At 41.1% G+C, this 23984-nt stretch overlaps 1 protein-coding gene across 2 annotated transcripts in view; it reads left to right on the top strand.

Moving 5' to 3' along the window:
• The window catches only part of EPG5 (ectopic P-granules 5 autophagy tethering factor), a 127564-nt gene that overhangs the window by 17892 nt on the left and 85688 nt on the right, over positions 1-23984 (top strand). For both annotated transcript variants that reach the window (XM_055559455.1, XM_055559454.1), the window contains exons 7-16: positions 1276-1381; positions 4227-4341; positions 4762-4912; positions 7594-7749; positions 11244-11401; positions 12473-12627; positions 14429-14569; positions 20265-20429; positions 22022-22141; positions 22810-23069. In XM_055559455.1, coding sequence (XP_055415430.1) covers positions 1276-1381; positions 4227-4341; positions 4762-4912; positions 7594-7749; positions 11244-11401; positions 12473-12627; positions 14429-14569; positions 20265-20429; positions 22022-22141; positions 22810-23069 — 1527 coding nt within the window. The remainder of the gene's footprint in view (positions 1-1275; positions 1382-4226; positions 4342-4761; positions 4913-7593; positions 7750-11243; positions 11402-12472; positions 12628-14428; positions 14570-20264; positions 20430-22021; positions 22142-22809; positions 23070-23984) is intronic.

Here is a 23984-nt window from a genome sequence, read left to right as displayed (position 1 = left end):
GGAGATGGTAATAAAGATGAACAGCTAGGGGGGAGTCGGATTATAGAAGACCTAGAAATTAAGAGAGTTTTGAAATGGTCTGGCTTTTGAAGCAAGTGAGGGTTTTTGAACATGGGTAGAAGTTGTATTTAAGGAAGATTAGGGTGGACTGGAGGTAGAAGATGCACTTCTGCTTCACTGAGTCATGGTTGCAGAGGTCTGGCTCTCCTGACTCTGGAGCCCCCAGTCCAGCATCTAGAGGGCACATCCTTACATGGGGAGAAGGCAGCCTAAGTCCAGGTGACCTGGAACTGTATTACTACCACGGGCTCTTGATCCAGGAAAGCCTGTCTTCCCGAACCTGAATTGAGGTGATAGCAGTGGGAAGGAGAAGGTGGGAAACTGAAGGTCATCTTCCCAGGAAAGAATTAAGAAGCTGATTAAATAAGGAGAATGTGGGAAAGGGGTGGCTCAGACCTACCTCTGTAGAATGTGATTCTGACTGACTGAGAGGCTGTTGGCAGCCCTCAGAGACTGAAAAGAAAAAAGGAGAGCTGTCAGGGAAGGAGGAAGATTTGAGGTCGTTGGGGTTTAGGGGAGGACACGTCTGAGTGACAGGTACCAGTGGACACGTGGAGCTCTACGGCTGGAGCCCTTCGGGTTGGAAGCTGGAAGTCATGGAGGAGAGCTCCTGGTGGAAGAATGGAATGGATGAATTCTCAGGGTCAGGTCAGAGAGGAGGACCAGAGAGCTGAGAACCGCGTGGTGGTTTCAGAGAAGGAACTTGTGTGGTTACACTGACTTGTTAGGTCCAGCCGGCACCATGTGAAAGCCTGGCCGGCAGGAATTCCCCTAGATTCCTCTCTCTCACCGCCTGGATACAGAGACTGTTCCTACACATGTGTTTAGATGTGCTTTCCCCCCAGCCAGCTTCTGCATTACCTGCAGATTATCCTTTATTCAGTTAAGCGTGTTTCCTGAACACTTTGTGGGCCAGTTAGAACTCGGGTACCACGCAGTCCTGGGTGTGCAGAGGCCCCACTGGAGGCGGGCGCTGTGCTGGCATAGCCGCTTCTCTTTACTGACCCAGGAGGGCCGTAGTCTCTACATCACCGATAGTGAAGCTTTGGTTCCTTGAGTTTTAGCCAGTTATTATTTCTTGTTTTCTGATTCAAACCACTTGGAGATTGCGTTGATGTCAACTCTTCTTCAAGGTGAGTGGACAATCCAGAATGCACGTGGTGGGCTCTCTGTGTTTATGTTTATGTGATTGGAGCGGTTTCCTTTGTTCTTTAGAAACCGAGCCGAGTTCCTGTGCCACATGAAGCCCAGTGAACGGAATCCGTCCTCCTCGGGGCCTGTGTCCGGGACGTGGACTCTAGTAGACGAGGGGGGAGAAGAGGTAACTCGTCATATCTGCAGCATTTTGATGAATTATTTCTGCGCTCTCTCATGTGCCAACTATCATTTTAAGCGCCTCTTTTGTATTAGCCCATTTAATTCTCCCAACAGCCCCACGAGGTAAGTACTGTTTTCATCCCATATTAGAGATAAGAAAACAGGTGCAGGATGAGGGTGAGGGAATTTGTCCCAAATCACAAGTCTTGAGCCTTTGTGCTGAGCCAGTGTCTGCTGCCTCCCTTCTCCAGACCATCACTGCATAGCTGGGAGAGTTTGGACCTGGAAGTGTTCACATACTACATACTCTTTCTATTAGGGTTTTCTTTTATGTAGCATCCATTTTCTGGGCTTGGGATCTCACCTACAGATACTCTGAGCCTTTCTAATAAAGGGCTAGATCTTACCAAGGTGGGCTTCCCTTATGGCTCAGCTGGTAAAGAATCCGCCTGCAATGCAGGAGACCTGGGTTCACTCTCTGGGTTGGGAAGATCCTTTGGAGAAGGGAAAGGCTACCCACTCCAGTATTCTGGCCTGGAAAATTCCATGGACTGTGTAGTCATGGGTCCCAAAGAGTTGGACACCACTGAGCAACTTTCACTTTCACTTCTTACCAAGGTTCTGTCTTAACACTTATAAACTTTCTTACCTAGATCTTCTCATTTGAAAGTAATTTCCTATTTTTAGTGAGAATTTAATGATCAAAATCCAGTTTCTCAGATAACATTTATTGATTTTTCTTTCTACTATTATACATGGCTAGTGTATTGGTAAACATTTTTTTTTCCCCTTCCAGCTAGTTATCTGCCTGTCCTAGTGTGTCTTTATGGTCCAAATCCAGATTTGACATGCTTGTCCAGGATTGGCTAGGAACTAAATTTACTAAAACACCTTCTCTTTAAAAGGAGTTGAGAATTTTCAGTGGACACGCCTTAGAATGACACGTGGCAGCTGTGGGATCATGTCTGTGTATTTACCCAGCTGTTCATTCAGAAGCAGGAGCACCTTCACACTCAATGTGCTCTTCCTGGGATTTGTGGGAGGTGGAAGATGGTGGTAAATGATGTGGATGTGCAGAGACCGAACAGTCCTTCTGGAAAGAGCTTCTCAGGTGCAAATTGGTCTTCTAAAGATTGTGATGGAGCAGGATTCCTTCTCTCCCCCACCCTCCACCCCCCAAGACTGGTCTCTCCTGAGAGAGGAGTCTTTTTTTCCTGTTGGTTTCCTGCATTTAATCCCAAAGATGGGTAATGGTTAAAGACTCGGGAATGGTGCCTTAGCTCTCACTGGATGTTGAGTGGATTCAGAAACCTAGGGTGGGAACGCTGGCAGTGCTGTTGACTCAGAAAAGGCTGAGAGGGAAGGCATCATGCATCACCCACATCAGTGATTATTCTTGACACTGGCTGTATATCAGGACCACCTGGGCAACTTTGCCCCAGTCTATACCCAGCTATCCAAATGTTTAAAGCCTCCATGGTGATGTACGGCCAGAGCGGGGAACTACTGCTCTGGGTGGAATTTCTGAGGCTCTTATTTGCTAACTGTTTAGGATGTGTAAGAGGGTAGAACTGAGTGGCTTCAGGAAATTATTAATAAATTGCATTAGACCCTTGTTGAAATTGAGGTGATAATTCTCCAGGATCTCTGGGTCTTTTTACAGTATTCCATTTTTTTAAGTAAAAAAAATTAAAAATTACTTATTTTTGGCTGTGCGGGGTCTCTGTTGTGGCACACAGGCTTTCTCAGTTACAGCACATGGGGGCTGCTCTTCATTGCAGTGGCTTCCCTTGTTGCAGAGCACAGGCTCTAGGGCACTCGGGCTTCAGTAGCGCATAGGCTCAGTAGTTGCGGCAAGCAGGCTTTAGAGCTTGGGCTCACTACTGTGGAGCATAGGCTTAGTTGCCCTGTGGCACATGGAATCTTCCTGGACCAGAGAGTGAACCCGTGTCCCCTGCATTGGCAGGCAGATTCTTAACCACTGGACCATCAGGGAAGCTCTAGTATTCCCTTTTGAATGTAGCATATCTTAGGTCACAAATCAATTTGGTTTCTAAGGAGACTTTAATGCTGTGTATCAAACAAAAAAGGCTTCCCTGGTGGCTCAGTGAAGAATCCACCTATAGTGCAGGAGACATGGGTTCGATCCCTGGGTTGGGAAGATCCCCTGGAAAAGGAAATGGCAACCCAGTCCAGTATTCTTGCCTGGGAAATCCCATGAACAAAGGAGACTGGCGGGCTGCAGTCCTTGGGGTCTCTAAAAGAGTCATATTTGACTTAGCAATTAAACAACAACAGTTGAATAAAACCCCCCAACTATTTCCTGGATGTGAGCTCTGTGTATGACTACTGTTACTTTTATCCTGTTTTCAGTGGTTCTGATTGATGACAGAACTTCAGATATCCAAGGCAAATGCTAATTGCTTCTTGATAAGTCAGTTGACTATTGCAGTAAACTTTAATTTGGGGGAAAGAAGAGGCTTATAGGTAAAATAACTTGGACTTGAGTGCATGGCTCTTTAATTGATATTGTCAAAGCACTGAGATTTACAGTAAGATCCCTATTCTAGAGGAATTCATCTTCTTTGGGATAGAAATCTAATGAGAGCAGTTTCAGCCACTGAAGAATGGATATGACTTGGTACACATAAAATTGTACTTGCAGTGTTAGGGGATTTATAGGTCATTTAGTAGGACTGATAGTAAATCTCTGTCCTGGAGAAGTCCATGAGGACTCATGAGAATACAGCTTGTGTACCCCTGAGACCTGTGATAATGCAGCTCCTGTAACTCTGTACCATGGTGTCATCTCGTCAAATCAACTGTTAAGACTGCATCTTTTTCCTTAGGATGAAGACCCTGAGACCAGTTGGATTCTCCTTAATGAAGATGACTTGGTTATTCTTCTGTCACAGTTCCCATTTCATGAACTGTTTCAACATCTTCTTGGGTTTAAAGCAAAAGGTAGACTAATTTCTTTTGTCTTATATAAAATGTGGCAGTGGCAAGCTCAAACACAGGAACTTAGCATCAGGTCTTACATCTTGAGTGGGCTCCTGATTTTGGGTTCCCCTATGCCTGGCTGTACTATGCAGAGATGATTGTGTCTCTGTGGTGAGGCTTCTTTCCCCTCTCTTGTGATTGTAGTTTCCTCTGTGGTGCTTAAATACAAAAGGTCGACTAGCTCGCACATCTCCCAGCTTTAATAAATGGTTTTGGTTTTGTACTTCATCTCAAGTTTCATCCCATTTCACAGTGGTATAGGAGCCAGAGCATAGGATTCTCCCTTGACTTTGTTTCTTCCATAATATGTTGACATCCATGTCTTTCAGTGTTTTTCCATTGTAATTACAATTTTTTTCCTTTTCTTTGATGAACTTTTAGGTGATTATTTACCCGAAACAACGAGACCTCAAGAGATGATGAAAATTTTTGCCTTTGCTAACTCCTTAGTGGAACTTCTGGCAGTGGGGCTAGAAACCTTCAATAGAGCACGCTATAGGCAGTTTGTCAAGCGAATTGGCTATATGATCAGGTAATACTGCTCTTGGTATATCTATTAGCCCCAGTTAGTCACAGACAATGTATAATTGTGATGGTGGGTATTTTATTGGTACAGTTCATGTCTTATTTGTCATAAAAGTAAGAATTATTTCCTTCACCATCTACTAGATGGGAATTTTAAATAAATACTTCCAGTCAGAATATTTGGTTAATTATCTCAAATTTAACTGGTTTGCTAGACAATTGTTCTTGCAGTCAGGATCTTCAAAGCAGTTGGGTTGACCTTGGCCAGAGAGAAGGAGTCGAAGAAGATACAGGATCTTTCCCCTCTTTTACTCTCTTCTCTTCTACTTCCTAACTTTTGCCTAGAAATTGTCATGTAGCTGTGGAAAATTGGCAGTAGCTCTCTTGCACTATTATTTCCCTGTTTTCTCTCTTACTTACTCTTATTCTGATTTCTATAAAATACCAGAAAATTGCAGACTTCATCAATGGCTCCTGTATTTGAATTGGGAAAGCATTATCATTCATTTGTGTGAAAGATAGGTTTTTTTTTTATTATCAAATAAGAGTAAATTCTGAGAAATGTACTGCTTTTCATTGAATTAACTTACATCCAAGAGGATTCTGTATCATCAATCTTTTGATTTTTATGGTGTATATAAAACATAGTTATTTCATCCAACCTCCCTTACCTTGAAAGAAAACTTACAAAAAACTACAAAACTTCCCCTCCTTCTGTACTTTTGTTTGTAAAGCATAGTTGATTTTAATTATTTCAGATATATATCCATCACATTCATAAAGCCAGGTAATGATATAGGATGCCTGGAGTTCTTGAACTCTCCGCACTCAGGCTTTTCCTCCCAACACTACCCAAACAGCTCTGAAGAATGAAAGTTGCTAATGAACTTTGTGCTACTGACTAATCCAGGAGCCACCTCTGAGTCTTCATCTTGCTTCATCTGTCACACAGTTCATACAGCAGCCTTCATCACGGATGGTCACTTTTCCTTAAAGCATTTTCTTTGTTTGACTTCCAGGATACCACGTTCCCCTGTTCCTTTCACTGGCTGTTCATTTTCTGCCTCCTTGGTTGTTTCATTCTCACCTCCTAGACTTCTTAATGTTGGAATGCCTCAGGGCTTCATCCCTGGACCCCTTTCTCCAAACTTACTTCTAGGGATTTCACCCATTCCCATGTCTTTGAGTATCATCTAAACATGGTTAAAGTTCTGTGTTCTATTTCCGTTTCGTACCGTTCTTCTAAGCTTGTGTTGAATATATCCAGCTGTATTGAATATAACTCAGCAGCACTGGATGACTTATGACCATTACAATTGAATATTCCCCAAATGGGCTCACTCTCCCCACCTCTCAAACTGCTCCCAGTCTGCCCAGTGTCAGTAAGCACCCGTTTTTCCGGCCAGAGCACTAGTGTCATCGTTGACTTTTCTTTTTTTACAGCACATCCAATCTAATGGTCAATTCTGTCATCTTTTCTTTCAATACGCCATCTTCCAGCAAACCTAAGATACATTTTGTGTACCACTAAGAAAGGAAAATGGAGAAGGCAATGGCCACCCACTCCAGTACTCTTGCCTGGAAAATCCCATGGATGGAGGAGCCTGGTGGGCTGCAGTCCATGGCGTCGCAGAGTCGGACACGACTGAGCGACTTCACTTTCATTTTTCCCTTTCATGCATTGGAGAAGGAAATGGCAACCCACTCCAGTGTTCTTGCCTGGAGAATCCCAGGGACGGGGGAGCCTGGTGGGCTGCCGTCTATGGGGTTGCACAGAGTCGGACATGACTGAAGTGACTCAGCAGCAAGAAAGAAAAAAATGCCACCAGATTATGATGTTATCAGTCTTGATGCACATTCTCGTTGCAGAGATTAAACTGTGAAGGGCGTGCATCCTTTGGATTAGTGAAACATGCTGCTTCCAGAACCCAGCCTCTGCTCACTTTGTTCGCTGCTGCCACCGCAGTTCATTTTTAGTCATGTCTCACCGATTATCACAGTAGCCACCTGACTTGTCTTGCCGCTTTTGCCCTCCCTCCCCCACACCCCCAGCTTATTCTTATAACAGCTACCACTGTTTCTTGTAAATCATGAGTCAGCTCATATCACTCCTCTGCTCAGACCCAGCTGCTCCCAGTCTCATTCAGAGGAAAAGCCAGTATGCACAGTGGCCTACAGGACTCTGCATGGCTGGTTTCTTGTCTCTCTGATTTCCTCTCCAGACATTCTTTCTCTCATTTACTTTACTTTAGCACACTGGCTGCCTTGCTGTTCCTCCAACACAATGAACACACCTCAGAGCCTTCACACTGGTTGCTTCTTCAGCCTGGGTGCTCTTCCCTTAGATAGCCGGAGACTGCATCCAGTCTTTACTCACGGGTCCCTCTTCAGTGAGGCCCCTCCTCACCAACATGCTCGAAAACCTTTCTTTTTCGCTCCTACTGATTTTTCTCAGTGTCGTTTATAACCATGTGACAGACCGTGCATTTTATTTTGTTTACTGTCTCTGTGCCCTCCACTCAGTGTCAACTCCATGAGGGGAAGGTGTTTTCCCTCCATTGCATCCCTTTAGCACCTAGAAGGTAGTAGGCAACAAAGACGTGCTGACTAAGGTAATGTTTCAAAAGTAAAGATGCCAGTGTCGAGTGCGTTCACACAGAAGGCCGCGCTGTCTTTCTTCATGCTCAGGATGACCCTTGGTTATGTGAGCGACCACTGGGCCCAGTATTTGAGTCACAACCAAGGCTCGGGATTGGCCCTGCAGCCCTACTCCGTGGAGAAACTACAGGTTGAATTTGATGAGCTCTTTTTGAGAGCTGTTCTACATGTCCTGAAAGCCAAAAGGTAAGATGTATGATGATAACCATTGAGAAATAGCTTCTTGGCTAGTGAGGAAGACTGGCGTGAAAGTCATTGACTGAAGTAGGGCTCTTATAATAACATCAGCGTATTTCATCTGTTTTTTACCTTGGGTTGATGTTTGGGATTTAGTTTCCTTGTCTGTAGTATTGCCTGAAATGATCTTGACTTTCAGGTTTCCTTCAGTCTTAAAAATAACCTAGCTGGAGTTTCTTGTGTGGCATTTCTCTGACGCTAACCAAAAATAACCTGATTCTGCTACCTCAGTTTTGCCACTCTGAACTTCTGGGGTAACTTTGAGCAGGGGATGAATTGTATTTCATACCCAACTCTAGTGTCCCCAGTGCGGCAGAGTAGGCACTCAGAACGTTGTTCAAGTTGTCCGACTGTATGGGATTTAAAGTCTAGGACTGTCTTGGATCTGGGGTCCTCCTACACCACCTTGACTGCGTTCTCATCTCGCCATTGTTGCTGCTGCTTACAGCCTAGGATACATTTTTTGGCAGAGGTGGGGACATGACCACTCATCTGCACTGTCTTCCCTGAGTTTTTGCCGAAGTGTGGGAGTGGATTCTGCTTCAGCACTCTGCCCCCCTCCCCCACCCCCCCAGCTCCACTCATGAACTGCTGGATCCCTTTCTGAGCTGTTCTGAGCTGTTGACACTCTTGCCATGGCCCCCTAGTCTCAGCCCGTTATTTATGTGTGTTGTGTGGTGGCTTTGAGTCTTGGTCTGCCAAGACTGTTACCTTGGGCAAATCACTTAATATTTGTGGGCTCACTTTGTGCATTAATTAAGTGGAGATGACGATGATGATACAACTTTTTCCATTGACCTCATGGATATGTTATGAGGATGAAATGCAATAATATGTGGAAAGTAATATTTTTAAACCATAGAAGACTTTTTAGATGTAAGTGGTGGCTGTTTTTGTGTGGTTTCAAATGAAGAACAGGATAACCACTCACTTAGAGAAAGATTAGCATTCTTTGACTAAGTCTTAAAACTACCATTAGGTACTTAGAAAGAGTGGGTCTAAGAGAAAGAGAACTTGGGCTTAGAAATTTAGTTAGATTATTCTTGTCCACACTTGGCAGTCTCCTGAGGTGGACCAGGTCCCTTCTAGGGATTCAGTGCAGTAGCAGCTGCTCACTGAGGCCGGCCTCCTGGTGCTCGGGAGAAGCCTTCCATGTCTGATCTCCTGTCACCTGCTCTTGTGTTTGTTTAGCTGAGAGGCAGAGCTTTTCTAGAAGAAAAACTGTAGTTCCTTACGAGGTCTTATGCACTGAGCTGTGAACCCTCCTGTAATATTGTTTATGTAATTCACACAGGTAATTGCTTTAAATTTGAAAATGCTGAGAGTTGTTGTTCTTGAATATAATTTATTTCAGAACACATTATATGAGAATCAGGTATTTAAAGCTGTGAAATTTAAATTTATTTGACAGTCCTATGGAAATTTCTGACGGTAGCTAGTCCCTTGACCTAAAAAAAACAAAAAAACAAAAAAACCCAAACTGAAAGATAGACTACAGAAACCTAAACCAGACTTACTTCATGTCTGCTGCTAAGTCGCTTCAGTCGTGTCCGACTCTGTGCGACCCCATAGACGGCAGCTCACCAGGCTCCCCTGTCCCTGGGATTCTCCAGGCAAGAACACTGGAGTGGGTTGCCATTTCCTTCTCCAATGCATGAAAGTGAAAAGTGAAAGTGAAGTCGCTCAGTCGTGTCCGACTCTTAGCGACCCCATGGACTGCAGCCCACCAGGCTCCTCCGTCCGTGGGATTTTCCAGGTAAGAGTACTGGAGTGGGGTGCCACTGCCTTCTCTGACTTCATGTCTGCTCTATAGGAATTTTGTAGCTGGAAATATTTATTGTCTATGACATTACTTTTAAGGCCTCATTGTTGGGCGATCCTTTATATAAGAACATACAGTCCAATGTGAGGTGTTGGGATAATTATTTAATAAGACAGAAGCCTGATCCACTTGAACTTAGAGAAGTCTAGCTTTTGCTTTTCAGAGTTGAGGTCAGTTGTGGTTTGGACTGTTAGTGGCCTGGTGGGCCACAGACATGGATTAAGCATACACTATTTAAGTTCTGTTTTTCTTAATAAACATTATTTATAATTGATTAAATTAGAGTTTTGCCCCAAAGCAACAGTTTTGAGTGCCTCCCCATTTTTCTTTTTTAGATTTTTTGAGATAAAATTCATGTAACAAAATATTTATAAGCATTTATTGAGTATTGTTTTTGAGATACTAGTTTAAGTAGACTTGGTTTCTGCTGTCAAATTGCTGTATGCTGGTATGTGTACCTAAATTGCACATTTATATTTCTCACTGTGTAGTTTAAGGACCAGCTCAGTCTTGAATCATCTGGGGTGACTGTAAAAAAGAGGTGCAAATTCTTGGGCCCCAGCTGTGACCTGCAGACACAGAATCTTTTAGGTGGACCTTGGGAGTCTGCCTTTTCCACAAAGTCTCAGGTGATTTTTCTGCCCGCAGTGCTGTGAGAAACACTGATAGTGGGTGTGATCATACCATAGTCAGGTGTGGTTAGAATTTCATAGTGGTGCTGAGGAGAGGGCTTTAGGGAAGGCCTCACAAACGGAGAGATGGCGCTTTGTAGTTGGGGAGTTCTCTCTGGGCTTGTCCAGGAATTTGTTGATGTTTAGTTGCCAAGTTGTGTCCGACTTTCCTGTGACCCCATGAACTGTAGCTCGCCAGGCCTCTCTGACCATGGGATTTTCCAGATAAGAATACTGGAGTGGGTTGCCGTTTCCTTCTCCAGGGGCATCTTCCAGATCCAGGGATTGAACCCGGGTCTCCTGTGTGTCTTCTGCATTGCAGGTAGATTCTTTACTGCTGAGCCATCAGGAAAGCCCCTTGTCCAAAAATGGTCTGATAATAATACAGAGAGGGCTCTGGTTGGGAATATGGGTCTGAGCTATTTTTGGAAGGCTTTGAATTTGGAACTGTGAACTTCATTCTGTTTTGAGTAAGGAGTTAGGGAGAGCTTTTGTCCTTCCCCCCGCCTCTGCCAACTGCACAGGTCTGGGTGTGCACATATGTACCTTGGTGCATGCTCAAACACATACATCCAATCTCAGCAGTCTTTCTGTTGCCAGGTCTTAAAAGGATCTTTGGTTTAAAACCCAGCTCTGCCTCTAATTAGTCTTTGTGTTCTAGTAGCCTGATGTATAAATTGGGGATAATATCAGTAATAGTGCTTGCCTTGGTTTTCGTGAGGAGGAATGTGCTGATAAATAGATGATGTGGTGATGAGAACTGTGCTGGGCACAGAGTAGGTGCTTTGTATATTTGCCGTTAAACATTCTCAAGGTGTTTATGACTGAAGCATGCTAGAAGAATTGCTGTAGTATGATTTAAAAGTTTAAGAATTATTTTTGCCTCCTTTTTCAATATGGTGAAGTTGACTGATACATGAAATTATTCCTGCTCTTCTTAATACATGCAGACTTGGCATTTGGCTGTTTATGTCAGAAATGCCCTTTGGGACACTGTCTGTCCAGATGCTCTGGAAGCTCTTCTACCTCATGCATCAGGTGGAAAGCGGGAATCTGGACAAGCTCAGTACTGCCCTCCTGCCTGCCGAGTGCAAGAAACACCTCCAAGGTACAGCCGTGCCAGCATCCGTCTCTCTGTCTCATGTGCTTCTTCTCTTCATGGCTTTATTCTTTCTGCTTTTAGAAGGAGTAAGAGATGTTTTACTCTGTGTACTCGTGTAATCATTTTGAAATTTAATAGACTGCTTTGTTGTTTTGACTTATTAGAATGATGATTCCAATTTTCATTATTCTTCATATGCTCTGAAGAGTAAATTCTATAATGAACCCAATCTGGGGATAGGAAATGAAAATTGAGTTGTTAATACCCTATGGATATTTTGATAATCCTGGAAATTTGATGAACTATGTTTGATTTCTCAAATGTGTAAACATATAAAAGGAATTATTGACTTGTTGCTTTCTTGCTGTGAAAAGTTCCACAGGGAGTATATTTTTTAAAGAGTATTTTCTTCCCTCTACAGAGTTTTGCCTTGGAAGCCTTTAGTTTTCTGTCAAATGTGACAATTCTGTTTATCAAGACTGCCCTCTAGTGACAGAATGTAATATTGCTTACAGAGCATTCTCTGAGGAATAGGCAAAAGTTTAGATATTGTTAATCCTATTCATCAGTATTTCAGTCATGATTATAGCTAATTTCTTGTCCCAAATTTTCGTTTATAAGCACATGTCTTTTGTGTGAAATGCCGTGTTGATACTGAGTAGTTTCCTAGTCTTATCAGTTTTTGTTAATAGAGTTGTCCTTCATTTGGCTGATGATTACCAGGTAGCTTCAGGTGTATTGCTGAGGATGTCTTGCTCAGTGACAGTAGCAGGGCTTTGCAGTTGATAAAGCTCTTGACCAGTCACATAGCATCTGATCCTAAATAAACTTTAGAGACAGATTAGGAAACTGAGACTTCTTAAATGTTGCCTAAGCCAACATTATATTTAGAGTTGGAATTTCATCTGGTCCAGCCTTCTTCCTAATGCCTGTAGAAATCCATTTGAGAACAAAGATGTTTTCTATCTTTAAATATTTCTTAATATCCTTTAGTTTTATATCTTATCTATCTCTGAAAGAGTAACTAAAGTGACATATGTTTATTCTCTCCCCACTTTAATATTCTTGGACTTGCAGACCCTGAACATTTTGTGAACTTTGAGAAGTGTCTTTCTTCCATGAATAGCTCGGAAGAGATTTGCCTTCTAACTACTTTTGCTCAGATGGCTCAGGCCAGAAGAACCAACGTGGATGAAGACTTCATAAAAATTATTGTTCTGGAGATATATGAGGTTAGAATATTAAGTTTTAGAAATGAGCTAAAAACATTTTCTTTTGGTTTGCCCATCCGTTGATTCTTTTGGGATCGCTATAAAAAAATGTGACAGCCTCCTTTTGTCTGCACTTGTGGAATAAGATGGTCTGTAAGTAGTACTGAAAACATGAATCATACCCATCCCGTTTCTCCATGCTGTCTCTTTTCATTTGATGTGTGAGTTTTGGTAAAGAACAGACAGTCTGGCACAGCCTGACATTTGTAGTTTCTATTCTCTCTGTCCCTCTGCCCCGCCTTCCTCATTTCCACTCCTCTGACCCTGCCAGGAACATGGAAACCTGGCTTCCCTGCCTACTTAGATGAGATGGTGGAAATAATACTGAACCTAGAGTTAGAGCACCTGGCTTTGTTTTAACTCTGCTCCTCGTTGCCCATCTCACATCAGAGAAGATACCTTATCGCTCTGGGCTTCAGTTTCTTTATCTGTGAAATGACAGGATGAGATGAGATCCTTGCTTTCTTTACTTTTTCACCCAGCCACCCTTAATGGTGGAAGAGAATGAACGTTAGACCCCTTGTGTTGAGGGACATAACTCAAGTGGTTACCAAAATGCTATTTGGAGTTTGTGTGTGTATATATATGTGTGTACATATATATGTGTGTGTATATAATGTACATTTTCACCGTAGGCTGTCATTTATCTGTTTGCCTTCATAAAAAAAATTATGTCTGAAGATTTATTGTCATCCCCCTCAATACTACAGTTTGAGAATGATGGACTGGGTAATCTAAAGTTCTTTTCCAGAATCAAATATCCTAATAAGCTGTTCCCATTATTGTACTTTGAAAGTAGCCCTGCATGCGATTAAGGCCTCGATGGATCTGAAATTCCAGACTATCTTTATAATCTGCAAAAACTGAGGGAGAACGTATATTTTCATATATATTAAGTGGCATTCTCAAGATAATATTACTAAAGTACTATTTATGCTCTTGAATGATGGTTCAGATGTTCTGACCAGTTCTTACAGTAAAACTGCATTCTGATCCTGTGTGTGTTGTGTATGTGTGTACACATGTATAAAATTGAATCAGTAGTTATGTACTCTCACATTTTCTTCTTCTATTTTATTCTACTTTCTTATTTTTCCATTCTGTCCCATTGTGTTAAAAAACAACAACAACACCACCCAAACTGCTGGCACGAATGGGTTGTGTCTTGTAGTTTTGAACCCATTGTTTAAGAAGAGTTGGTAAATATTGATTATTATTATTATTTTTTGGCTGTGCTGCATGGTATGTGGGGTCTTAGTTCCCAGGCATCAACCTGCGCCCCCTGCAATAGAAGCACAGAGTCGTAACCACTGGACTGCCAGGGAAGTCTAAACACTGATGCATTAGGAGCTCTTCTGATAGAGGATCTCTCTCTTTGTTTTGGAGAGGATAGATATTTCCAGGAAATTAATTCTGATTTTCATAATTTTATTGGTTTCCTCAAATTTAGAAAAGTTTTAATATGAAGGGACTATTTAATTGCTCTGAAGACACTGGTGTTTCTTCTGAATCCAGCACTAGAAGTCACTGTTACACTTTGTAGGTTGTCTTTCTTCTCCAGTCCCTCCTGCCACCTTCCAGACTCAGGGAAGACACTCTGCTCTCTGAACTTTTGACATCCTTTTGATCACGGTGTGAACCAAGCCTCAATTTGAGATTCTTTCTGATACTTGAAAACATTCTAAATAAAGTATGAAAAAGTTTTTTTTTTTTTTTACTGATGCTTGGTTTTAAAAATGCCGTCTCTCCACATTCCCACTAGGTGTCTTATGTCACCCTGTCCACCCGAGAAACTTTTTCAAAGGTTGGTCGAGAGCTTTTAGGGGCCATCACAGCTGTTCACCCTGAGATAATTTCTGTCCTTCTGGATAGAGTTCAAGACACCATTGACCAGGTTGGAATGGTAAGAGCACTGATTTTGTTTGTTTCCCCTTTTGTTGCTGTTGTTTATTTTGAACCTTGGAGTATTGGAGCAGTGGGAAAAATAGTTACTGGGATACAGAAATAGTTGTCGGGATGGCTGAGTCATGGGTACAACAGAGTAAAGAGAGCATTTACTAAGTCACAGGCTCTGTGCCTGCTTGGGCATAGCTGCTGCTTATGAAGAACTGGATTGTTTTTCTTAATCTCTGCAAAGTGACTTCCCACCTCCTTCAGTAAGAGGTTTTTATTTATTATTTTCTTTTTAACTTATTTGTGGCTGCACTTGGTCTTCGTTGCTGCGCTCGGGCTTTCTCTAGTTGTGGTGAGCGGGGGATGCTCTTTAGCTGTGGTCTGTAGGCTTCTCTTGTTGCAGAGCACAGGCTGTAGCTGTGCCAGCTTCAGTGGTTGGCAGCACGTGAGCCCAGTGAGTGCCGCTTTCAGGCTCTAGAGTGCTGGCTCAGTGGTTGTGGCACACGGGCTTGGTTGCCCTGTGGCATGTGGAATCTTTTGGACCAGGGGTCAAACCCATGTCCCCTGCATTGGCAGATGGATTCTTAACCACTGGACCCCTAGGGAAATCCACAGGCTTTTATTTTAATCAGAGCCTAACAATAATCCATAGTTTTTATTTCATAATTTTGCTTTACCTTCATAATTCTTATATTTTTTTTTTTTTGGTGAAAACAACTCTAAGAAAGAAGACCTGCTTTAAATCAATCAAAAGCAAAATTAAAAGTAATAGTTTAAGTTGAGCAAGATGTATATCATTTAGTTCTGTCATTTGTCACAATCCCTTTTGTAATCTTTATGTAGTTTTTAAAAACAGTTATATTGCAATATAATTCACATATAATATAATTCATTTATTTAAAGTGTACAAGTCGGTGGTTCTTAGTATATTCACAGATAAGTATGTATATCACCAATTTTAGAACATTTTCATTACCTCAGAACAAAACCACATACCATTTAGCTGTCAGACTTCCATTCTCTTCAGCCCTGAGTGACCACAATCTATTTTCTGTTTCTGTGTTTTTGTTCAGTCACTAAGGCATGTCTGACCTTTTGTGACCCATGGACTACAGCCCACTAGGATCCTCTGTCCCTGGGATTTCCCAGGTGAGAATACTAGAGTAGGTTGCTATTGTCTTCTCCAGGGATCTTCCTGGAGAAGGGATCTTCCTTCTTCCTGAGCCGGGGATCAAACCCATGTTTCTTGCATTGGCAGGTGGATTCTTTACCACTGAGCCACCTGGGAAACCTGTCTCTATAGATTTACCTTTTCTGGACATTTTATGTAAATGGAATTACAGAATATCTGATCATTTGTGACTGGCTTCTTTCAGTTAGCATGATGTTTTCCAGGCCCATCCATGCTGTAGCATATGTCAGTAGTTCATCCCTTTTTATGGCCAAGTAGTATTCTGTTGTTTGAGTGTATCATTTTCAAAAATATATACTTATTGAAGATTTTCTTCATAAAGTATAAGAAGGCTGTAATGAGTGAATTTCTCTCATGGCAGGTAGTCATGTGTGGTAACTTCAGGAGGAATGTTTAAAGTTATAGTGTTTTTCCTGGGCTTTTATTTGCACAGGGCCTTTACCTTATAGTCATTGCATCATTCCTGCAGGATAGCTGACGGACAACTGTTGTACTTCATCACACTCATGAGTGAGCAAATTTAATGACAGATTGGTTTATAAGACTGTTTTTTCCCCTAACTGAAGAATAAAGGCTATATCATCCTTTACTTGCAAAAGTATGTTACTTTTTTTTACATTAAGAGAAATTTAATTGTGGTAAATTATACACAGCTTCCCTGGTGGCTCAGCGGTAAAGAATCCACCTACAATGCAGGAGATGTGGGTTTGATCCCTGGGACGGGGAGGTCCCCTGGAGAAGGAAATGACAACCCCCTCCAGTATTCTTGCCTGGGAAATTGGACAGAGGAACCTGGTGGGCTACAGTCCATGGGGTCACACAGAGTCGGACACTACTTGGTGACTAAACCACCACAACCACCAAATTATACACAACATAAAACATGATATTAACCATTTTTAAGTATAGTGGTATTAAATACATTCACATTGTTTTGCTAGCTACCATCACCACCATCCATCCACAGAACTCTTCCATCTTGTGAAACAGATTCTGTACCCATTAAACACTAAACTCCTTGTCCCATTTCAGCTCCTTGCAGCCAGCATTCTACTTTCTGTTTCTTTGAGTTTGCAAAGAGCAAGTTTTTGGTTGTTCCTTTTTGAGTGGTCATCTAATGGAATGTCTTCCAAGAAAATCTACAGTGGGTCATATGAGTGTTTCAGTTGACCTTTATCTGACACTTTTTTTTCCCTGGGTTTGGCCACACTTAACATTTTTAATTGGGTCCATAATACTTTCAGTAATAATTGTGCTCAGAAATATGCTTAGCTGTAAGTGTGCAAATTAGAACCATAATGTTCTTTAGAGCACATCTTATAAAAGATGCCCCCCACTCTGTTTATACATGTGGTTCCTTTATGTTCATTAAACTCACTGACATTTTTGGAGAAACTTGTTTAAGCCCCCTTGCCTTCAGATGAATATGATGGCTTTGAATATTTTTGCTGTGACCTTGGACTAGGCTGAAAGCAGCTTCGAGCTTCAGAGTCTGGGAATGAACTGTGGACCTAAACTTTCACTGACACGGTTGGGGTGTGTCTGAAAGTAACTTTGCTCTAGAGGCCCAGCAGGAGAGGAAAAGTCATTTGTGCTATAGATGTGTGGAAATCGCCCTGGGTTAGGAATAGTTGTTGATAAGGACCAAGCCCTTGGGGACATCTCAAAGTACAGAACTCAGATAAGTTTTGATGACAGCCTGAAAATTGATAAATATTTTCCTATTGGTCTTTTTTAATAATTTGAAACATTCTGCTTTTGTTAGTGAAATCATCTTCCTAATATCCTCTTCAGGTAAAATTAGTGATCTTTTGACTTTCAGTGAAAGCATAAATATATTTTAAAATACATTCTTTAAATTCTGTTTTGTTGGGAATTCTTACTAGGATTCTTCCTGTGTAATCATTTCTTTTTTTTGCTTTATTGAATGAATTAGATCTTTCATTCATTCCAGTATGAAATAGAGGTAGTAAAAGTGGCCTTACTGTGTTCCTTATCATAGCAGAAAAGATTCCAAAGTTCCCCATGAAGTATCATGCTGTTGCTGCCGCCGCCAAGTCGCTTCAGTCGTGTCCGACTCTGTGAGACCCCATAGACAGAAGCCCACCAGGCTCCCCTGTCCTTGGGATTCTCCAGGCAGGAACACTGGAGTGGGTTGCCATTTCCTTCTCCAGTGCATGAAAGTGAAAAGTGAAAGGGAAGTCGCTCAGTCATGTCCTACTCTTAGTGACCCCATGGACTGCAGCCCACCAGGCTCCTCCGTCCATGGGATTTTCCAGGCAAGAGTACTGGAGTGGGGTGCCATTGCCTTCTCCGATCATGCGAACTGTAGGCTTTTCATTTATACTCTCTGGTAGACTGAGAAATTTATATTTGTAGTTTGCTGAAATTTCTTTTTTCATGCATGGGTATTTAGTTTTTTCTTCATTCACTGAGATGCTCCTGTGATTTTTATCCTTTTTTCTGTTAAAATGATGAATTATATTGACTGATTTTCAAATGTTGAGCCATCATTGTTTCCTGAAATAAAAACCACTCGATCCTAGTATATTAATCTTTTTATGTGTTACTAGGTTCAATTTGCTATTGTTTATTGTGGATTCCTGGCAAATATTGATCTATAATGTTATTTTGTTAGATTTTGGTTTTAGAGTCATGTTGGCCTTGTAACATGAGTTGGAAAGCATTTCCTCCTCTTCTATTATTTGAAAGAATTTTTGTAAGATTGCTAGAATTTTTCCTGGAATGTTTGGTAGCATTTACCAGTGAAATTATCTGGGTCTTGGGTTTTCTTTGTGGGGTATGTTTTGATAACAAATTGAAAATTGTAAGCAGATAGTTTTTTTTTTTCTGAGTCAGTTTTGGTAATTTATATTTTTAAAGGGATTTTTCCATTTCTTCTAACCAGTTGAATTTACTGGCCATAGAGTTTTTGTAACAGTCCCTTTTTAATTTTTTAATGTCCATGAGGTCTTTCTTGGTTAATTCACTTTCATTCTTGATGGGTGGATATATGTTACACTATTATTTTGTGTGACTGGACAGAGGTGCTTTTCTGGACAGATCTTGTTGCTATACTCATTGTTCTAGTACCATTATTTTGTTCTTTTTGTCAGATGCTCACAGGCTAAAGGAGAAGTTTTGTATGTGATAGATTGCTTAGGTTACTGTTATTCAGTTATTCAAGACCTTTATTACAAATCCTTAGGAAAATTTAGCTAAGCACACACACACATACTGCACGTGCAAAGGAAAGAAAAAGTCTTTCAAAGTCATTCCTTCTAGTCTTCAAATTTTGTTTTGCCTCCAATATGGAGCAGTGCAGAACCTGAAAAATGCTAGGATCCGTATTCTGAGCTGAGTTGTTCAATAGAGTAACCACTAAGCCTATGTGACTGTAGAGCCCTTGAAATATGGCTTATCCAAATTATGATATGCTGTGAGTGTAAGATACTCCTGGGGTTTCTAAGACTTAATATGAACGGAAGAATAACATATCTCAGTAATCTTTTGTAATGATGTGGGAATACTGTTTTGGACATATTGGATTAAATGAAATATGTTGTTAGAATTAATTTTGCTTGCTTCTTTTGACTTTTAAAAATGGCTGTTAGAAAAATTAAAATACATTTGTGGCTTGCTTTAGATTTCCTTTGGACAGCACTATTCTAGACATTATAAAATGAACTGCTCTTCTGATCATTCTTACTTAAAGCAGACTGTGTTAAGTGAACCCAGTTGTATCTTACTTTGCATATGGATTTGTTATTGACAAGTGGTGCTGTGGATTTTTGTACAAAATTTTTCAAGTATATAAAGAGTAGAGAAGAGTGTTATAAATTTCTGTGTACCTGTCATCCAGTTTTAACAAATATCAGCTCTTGGTTGATCTTGTCTTATCTTTACCCCTATCCATTTTTGGTATCTACTTCCTGGAATGCTTTAAAGCTAATAGAAGTAATTTTTTAAATGCTACAGGAGAAATAATTATTTGAAGTGGTAAGTTTTTTTGTAAAATGAATGCCTTTCTGCTGATTTATCATGACTTTAAATTTGAATCTTATGTAGTGATTTTTTAAAAATGGAAATATACCATTTTACAGGGACTTCCTTAGTGTCTCAGCTGGTAAAGAATCCGCCTGCAATGTGGGAGACCTGGGTTTGATCCCTGGGTTGGGAAGATCCCCTGGAGAAGGGAACGGCTGGCTACCCACTCCAGTATTCTGGTCTGGCAAAGAGTCGAACATGACTGAGTGACTTTCACCTTCTGTTTTCACCAGTTTACATAGGAAAAACAGCTTGACCTTTACAAAGGATTGCAAAATATGCTTTTGGTGTATCATTAGTATTTATATTCATTTGATCTGGTTGTTCATTTCATTGTCTAAAAAACAAAACCCCACTTCCTTTTGGAGAAAACTTTTTGTAAGCACTTTAATAATGTAGTATTGTAGTAATATAGGATTGTCCTTAAATTTTGATTTTAATTATTATAATTTTTCTTTTAAATAAGGTTTCTTTATACTTGTTTAAAGAACTACCTTTGTATCTTTGGCGACCTTCTGCCTCTGAGATAGCTGTGATTCGGGATTGGTTATTGAATTATAACCTGACATCGGTGAAGAATAAATTGGCCTGTGTTATTCTAGAAGGCCTGAATTGGGGATTTGGTGAACAGGTATGTGTTAAAAACCTTCCCTAAAGACTGTCCACACACATCAGTTTTAAAGAAAGATTTTCTCAGACATTAACATTTTTAAACGTCATTTGCAAGATCTGCAGATTTTCTTAGCTGTTTCAGAATTTAGGATCTCCTCTAATTGAGTTCTGTTTTGCAGAGTGAGCATCCTGTAAGTGAAGATAAATCGCTCCACACTGAAAATACTTCCCTTGTCCCTCGGGTCATTTGTTTCTGTTGTTTTATTTCTGGCTGTTGACTGCAGTCCCTCCTGCCTCTGGTCTTCCTCCTCTTACGTTTTGTATTGTGTGTCATTGCCCGACTTGCCTCCAGAACACTCTGCGCTGGTTAAGAGCCTGAGCTCTGAGCCCGCCTGCCTGACGTCTGATCCCAGCTCTGCTGCCTCCTGTTTGTGTGACCGTGAGCAAGCTTCCTGAGCTCCCTGGGCCTCAGTTGCTCCTCTGTAAACGTCACACTAATAGGCTTACCTCAGAAGGTTGCTGTAAGGTTTCAGCAAGCTGGGACACATGAAACATGTTCTTGGCACATGTCAGGGTCTTAGTGGTGGTAGTTATTATTATTAAGAGTTTGCTACCTATCATGTCTCCAAAGATGCATGTCAAGGAATTGTGTCAAAATCTTCCTCCTTTTTTGCCCAGGCCTTACTAGTTAGCTCCTTGATCAAAATATTTAAATATTTTAAAGGGAAAGGGAAGAGAACTCAGCCCCATCTGCCAGCTTTTGTTCTGAGCAAGTCATCTAGTCCTTGCAGTCATCTTGTGTGGTGGTGTGAACATGACCCCTTTTGTACAGATGAGGAACCTGAAGCCAGGGAGCTTTCTCCCCAGCCTGTCCCTAACCATCTGGTCTGCTCATGGGCTCAGCTGGGTCTTCTCTCTCTTAAGGGCTGGTCAGTGAGAGCTGCAGGAGACTCTTTTCCACCTTCGCCTTCTCTGACTTGTAAACAGAAGCCCGCATCCTCCTCTCCCAGAGAGCTGCATGCAGAGTCCAGTCCTTAGTCTCCTTGCTCTTTTCTTAGTGTTTGGAAAGTCCTCTTCTCTGAGAGGATTAAGGAATGTGTTATGTCAGATGCAAAGGAAGATTGGGTGGGAGAATTGGTAGGCAACTTCAAGCTCCTGAAGGAGTATTTTACCTGTGTTGTTGAGTATTTTTAATATTTTCACTGATGACAGAAGAAAAGGGAATGTAGACTTAAATTATTACCTTCTTGTTTTGTTAATAATAGTTAAACATCTTCCTGATTCTTAACAGTGCCTTTAAACTTGTAACCTAAAGTATTTATAGAGATTTTAGAGTGGGGATTGGGAGTTGCATTCAAAGATACCTTTTATAACTGGAGTTGGTGATGACTCAGGTTCACACCTAACTGGTGCAGTGTAGTGGTTCTTTAAAGATTTAAATTTTTTTTCCTATTGCCATTTTATAATTTCATTGTTAAGGAATGTGAGCTTTGGAAAATTTAGCTTCTGCATCCAGAATTTTTTTTTTATCCTAACTAATCTTTCAGTTCAAAGGTATAATAACAAAAAAAAATCAAGATGACTGTTTGTGATTATTTTTCTCTTTAAAAGGTGTCTCTTCATCTGGATCAAGCAGTCCATGCTGAAATCGCTTTAATGATTCTTGAAGCTTACCAGAAGTACCTCGCACAGAAACCATATGCTGGGCTTCTTTCTGAAAGTATGAAGCAGGTATTTCCTTCTTTTCTGTATTGAGGACATAAGTCTTTATTATAAATGACTTGGGTGGATAAAATTACAGTATTTACTCTTAGGTTTCCTAAGAACATTTCTGGCAATTTCAGATATTGAAATTGAGTTCTATGGGTGAAGAAAGATTTTTCTTTAAGAAGTAGTCTATATATGACCATTTTAATATTGTGGAATTTGAGTTGATCTACAGTGGTGGGCTGGTGCTGGCTTGCATTGGCTCCGGAGAAGTGGTTATTACATTTTTACGAACTCTGAAGCCTGGCTGTTAATCTTTGGTGGCTTGAAGTTGACCATGGTGGGAGTTTTTTTTTTTTTTTTAACTACCAGAGTTGGCAAACCCTATAAATGAGCCCCTGAACTCCAACTTGTTAAATTTATTTACCAGCACACTATTCGTTGCATACCAACTTTCGTATTATTACTCTTGATCGAGCTGACCCTGATCAGGTTCACAAAGTGACGAGCAAATAAGCAGAAGTGTTCAGTTGTGAGTGAGAAATGCTTTAATTTAGTGCTATAAACACTGAGTATCAGTAAGCATTGTGTCCTTTCTTTTGAGGGCATTATTGATCACAAAGAGAGATGGGTGGGTGAGCTTACTAATTTAATGGTTATGTGAATAATGTGGTTTAACATAAATGTTTTAGGTTTCATATTTGGCCAGTATCGTTCGATATGGAGAGACACCTGAGACCTCATTTAACCAGTGGGCCTGGAACTTGATTCTGAGGTTAAAACTGCACAAAAATGATTATGGAATACAGCAGAATTGTGCAGCTGTTCCCTTCTCCAGCACTGTGCCAGAAATGACAGAGTCACCCACGTTTCACCCTCTCTTGAAGGCTGTGAAGGCGGGCGTGCCCGTTGGCTGCTATCTGGCCTTAGCTATGACGGCTGTGGGCCACAGGTACACTGTTTGGGTTGAACTTCTAGGGTTGCTGAACCTTGTAGTCAGTGCGTCCCCCAACTTCATCTTTCATATCCCAAGCTCTGAGGCCTCATTCAGATCTGTCTAGGGGTAATCAGGGCCAAATGATAAGCCTCAGTTAATAGCCTATCAAGGGTAAATGCTGCCCAAATTCATGTAGGGTGGATTTGTGACAGAAAATCACCTGGGTGCATTATGAAGAGAGTCAGACCTTCACCCAGACTGGAATGTGTATGTCAGCAGTAGACAGAGTCTCTTCCTCAGAATAATGGCCAAATAAAAATAGTTGGTCACCTGTGCTGAGTTTTATTTCAAGTGATGGCAGCCCGACTCAGGCTTCTTAGCTAGAGGGCTAAGCCCACCAAAGGGATGGATTGCCTGATCAAGTCAAGTGCTTCTCTTGTACGAGCCCGTAGCTGTGTCGGTTTCTTCCATTAGAGTATTTATCACAGTGTAATGTAGGGTCTGTTTAATTTTACTGAAGCTATTCTATGAGGTTAGGACTCAGGAACCATATTTGTCTTTTAATAATCCCTAGTGATGAAGACTGAATCTGGTGCAGTAAGTGACTGATGGCATGAATATTGAGTTGGTTAAAAATCCGTTTCTTTAAAGACCATTTTCCTACAGTGTATTAATTTTTTCTAGCCTGTCAATTTTTCTAAAACCTCTTTTACCCATACTTTGTGATTCTTGTGTTTTAGATTAACTGTAGCACCTTTTTAGCATCTGATTTGAATACGTTATTGCCCATTCAGTGTATTTTCAGTGGGATGCCAGTTGTCATGTGAGCTGTTAGTGTTCAGCCTGCGCTATGAAGTAGAGATACAGAACAGTTGGCGGTACTGAACAATATAATCATGGGCTGTGAAAATCGTTCAGTCGTGTCTGTTC

This window comes from Bubalus kerabau, chromosome 21 (assembly GCF_029407905.1).
Source record: "Bubalus kerabau isolate K-KA32 ecotype Philippines breed swamp buffalo chromosome 21, PCC_UOA_SB_1v2, whole genome shotgun sequence".
Lineage (NCBI taxonomy): Eukaryota > Metazoa > Chordata > Mammalia > Artiodactyla > Bovidae > Bubalus > Bubalus kerabau.
This window is presented reverse-complemented; position numbering and strand designations above follow the sequence as displayed.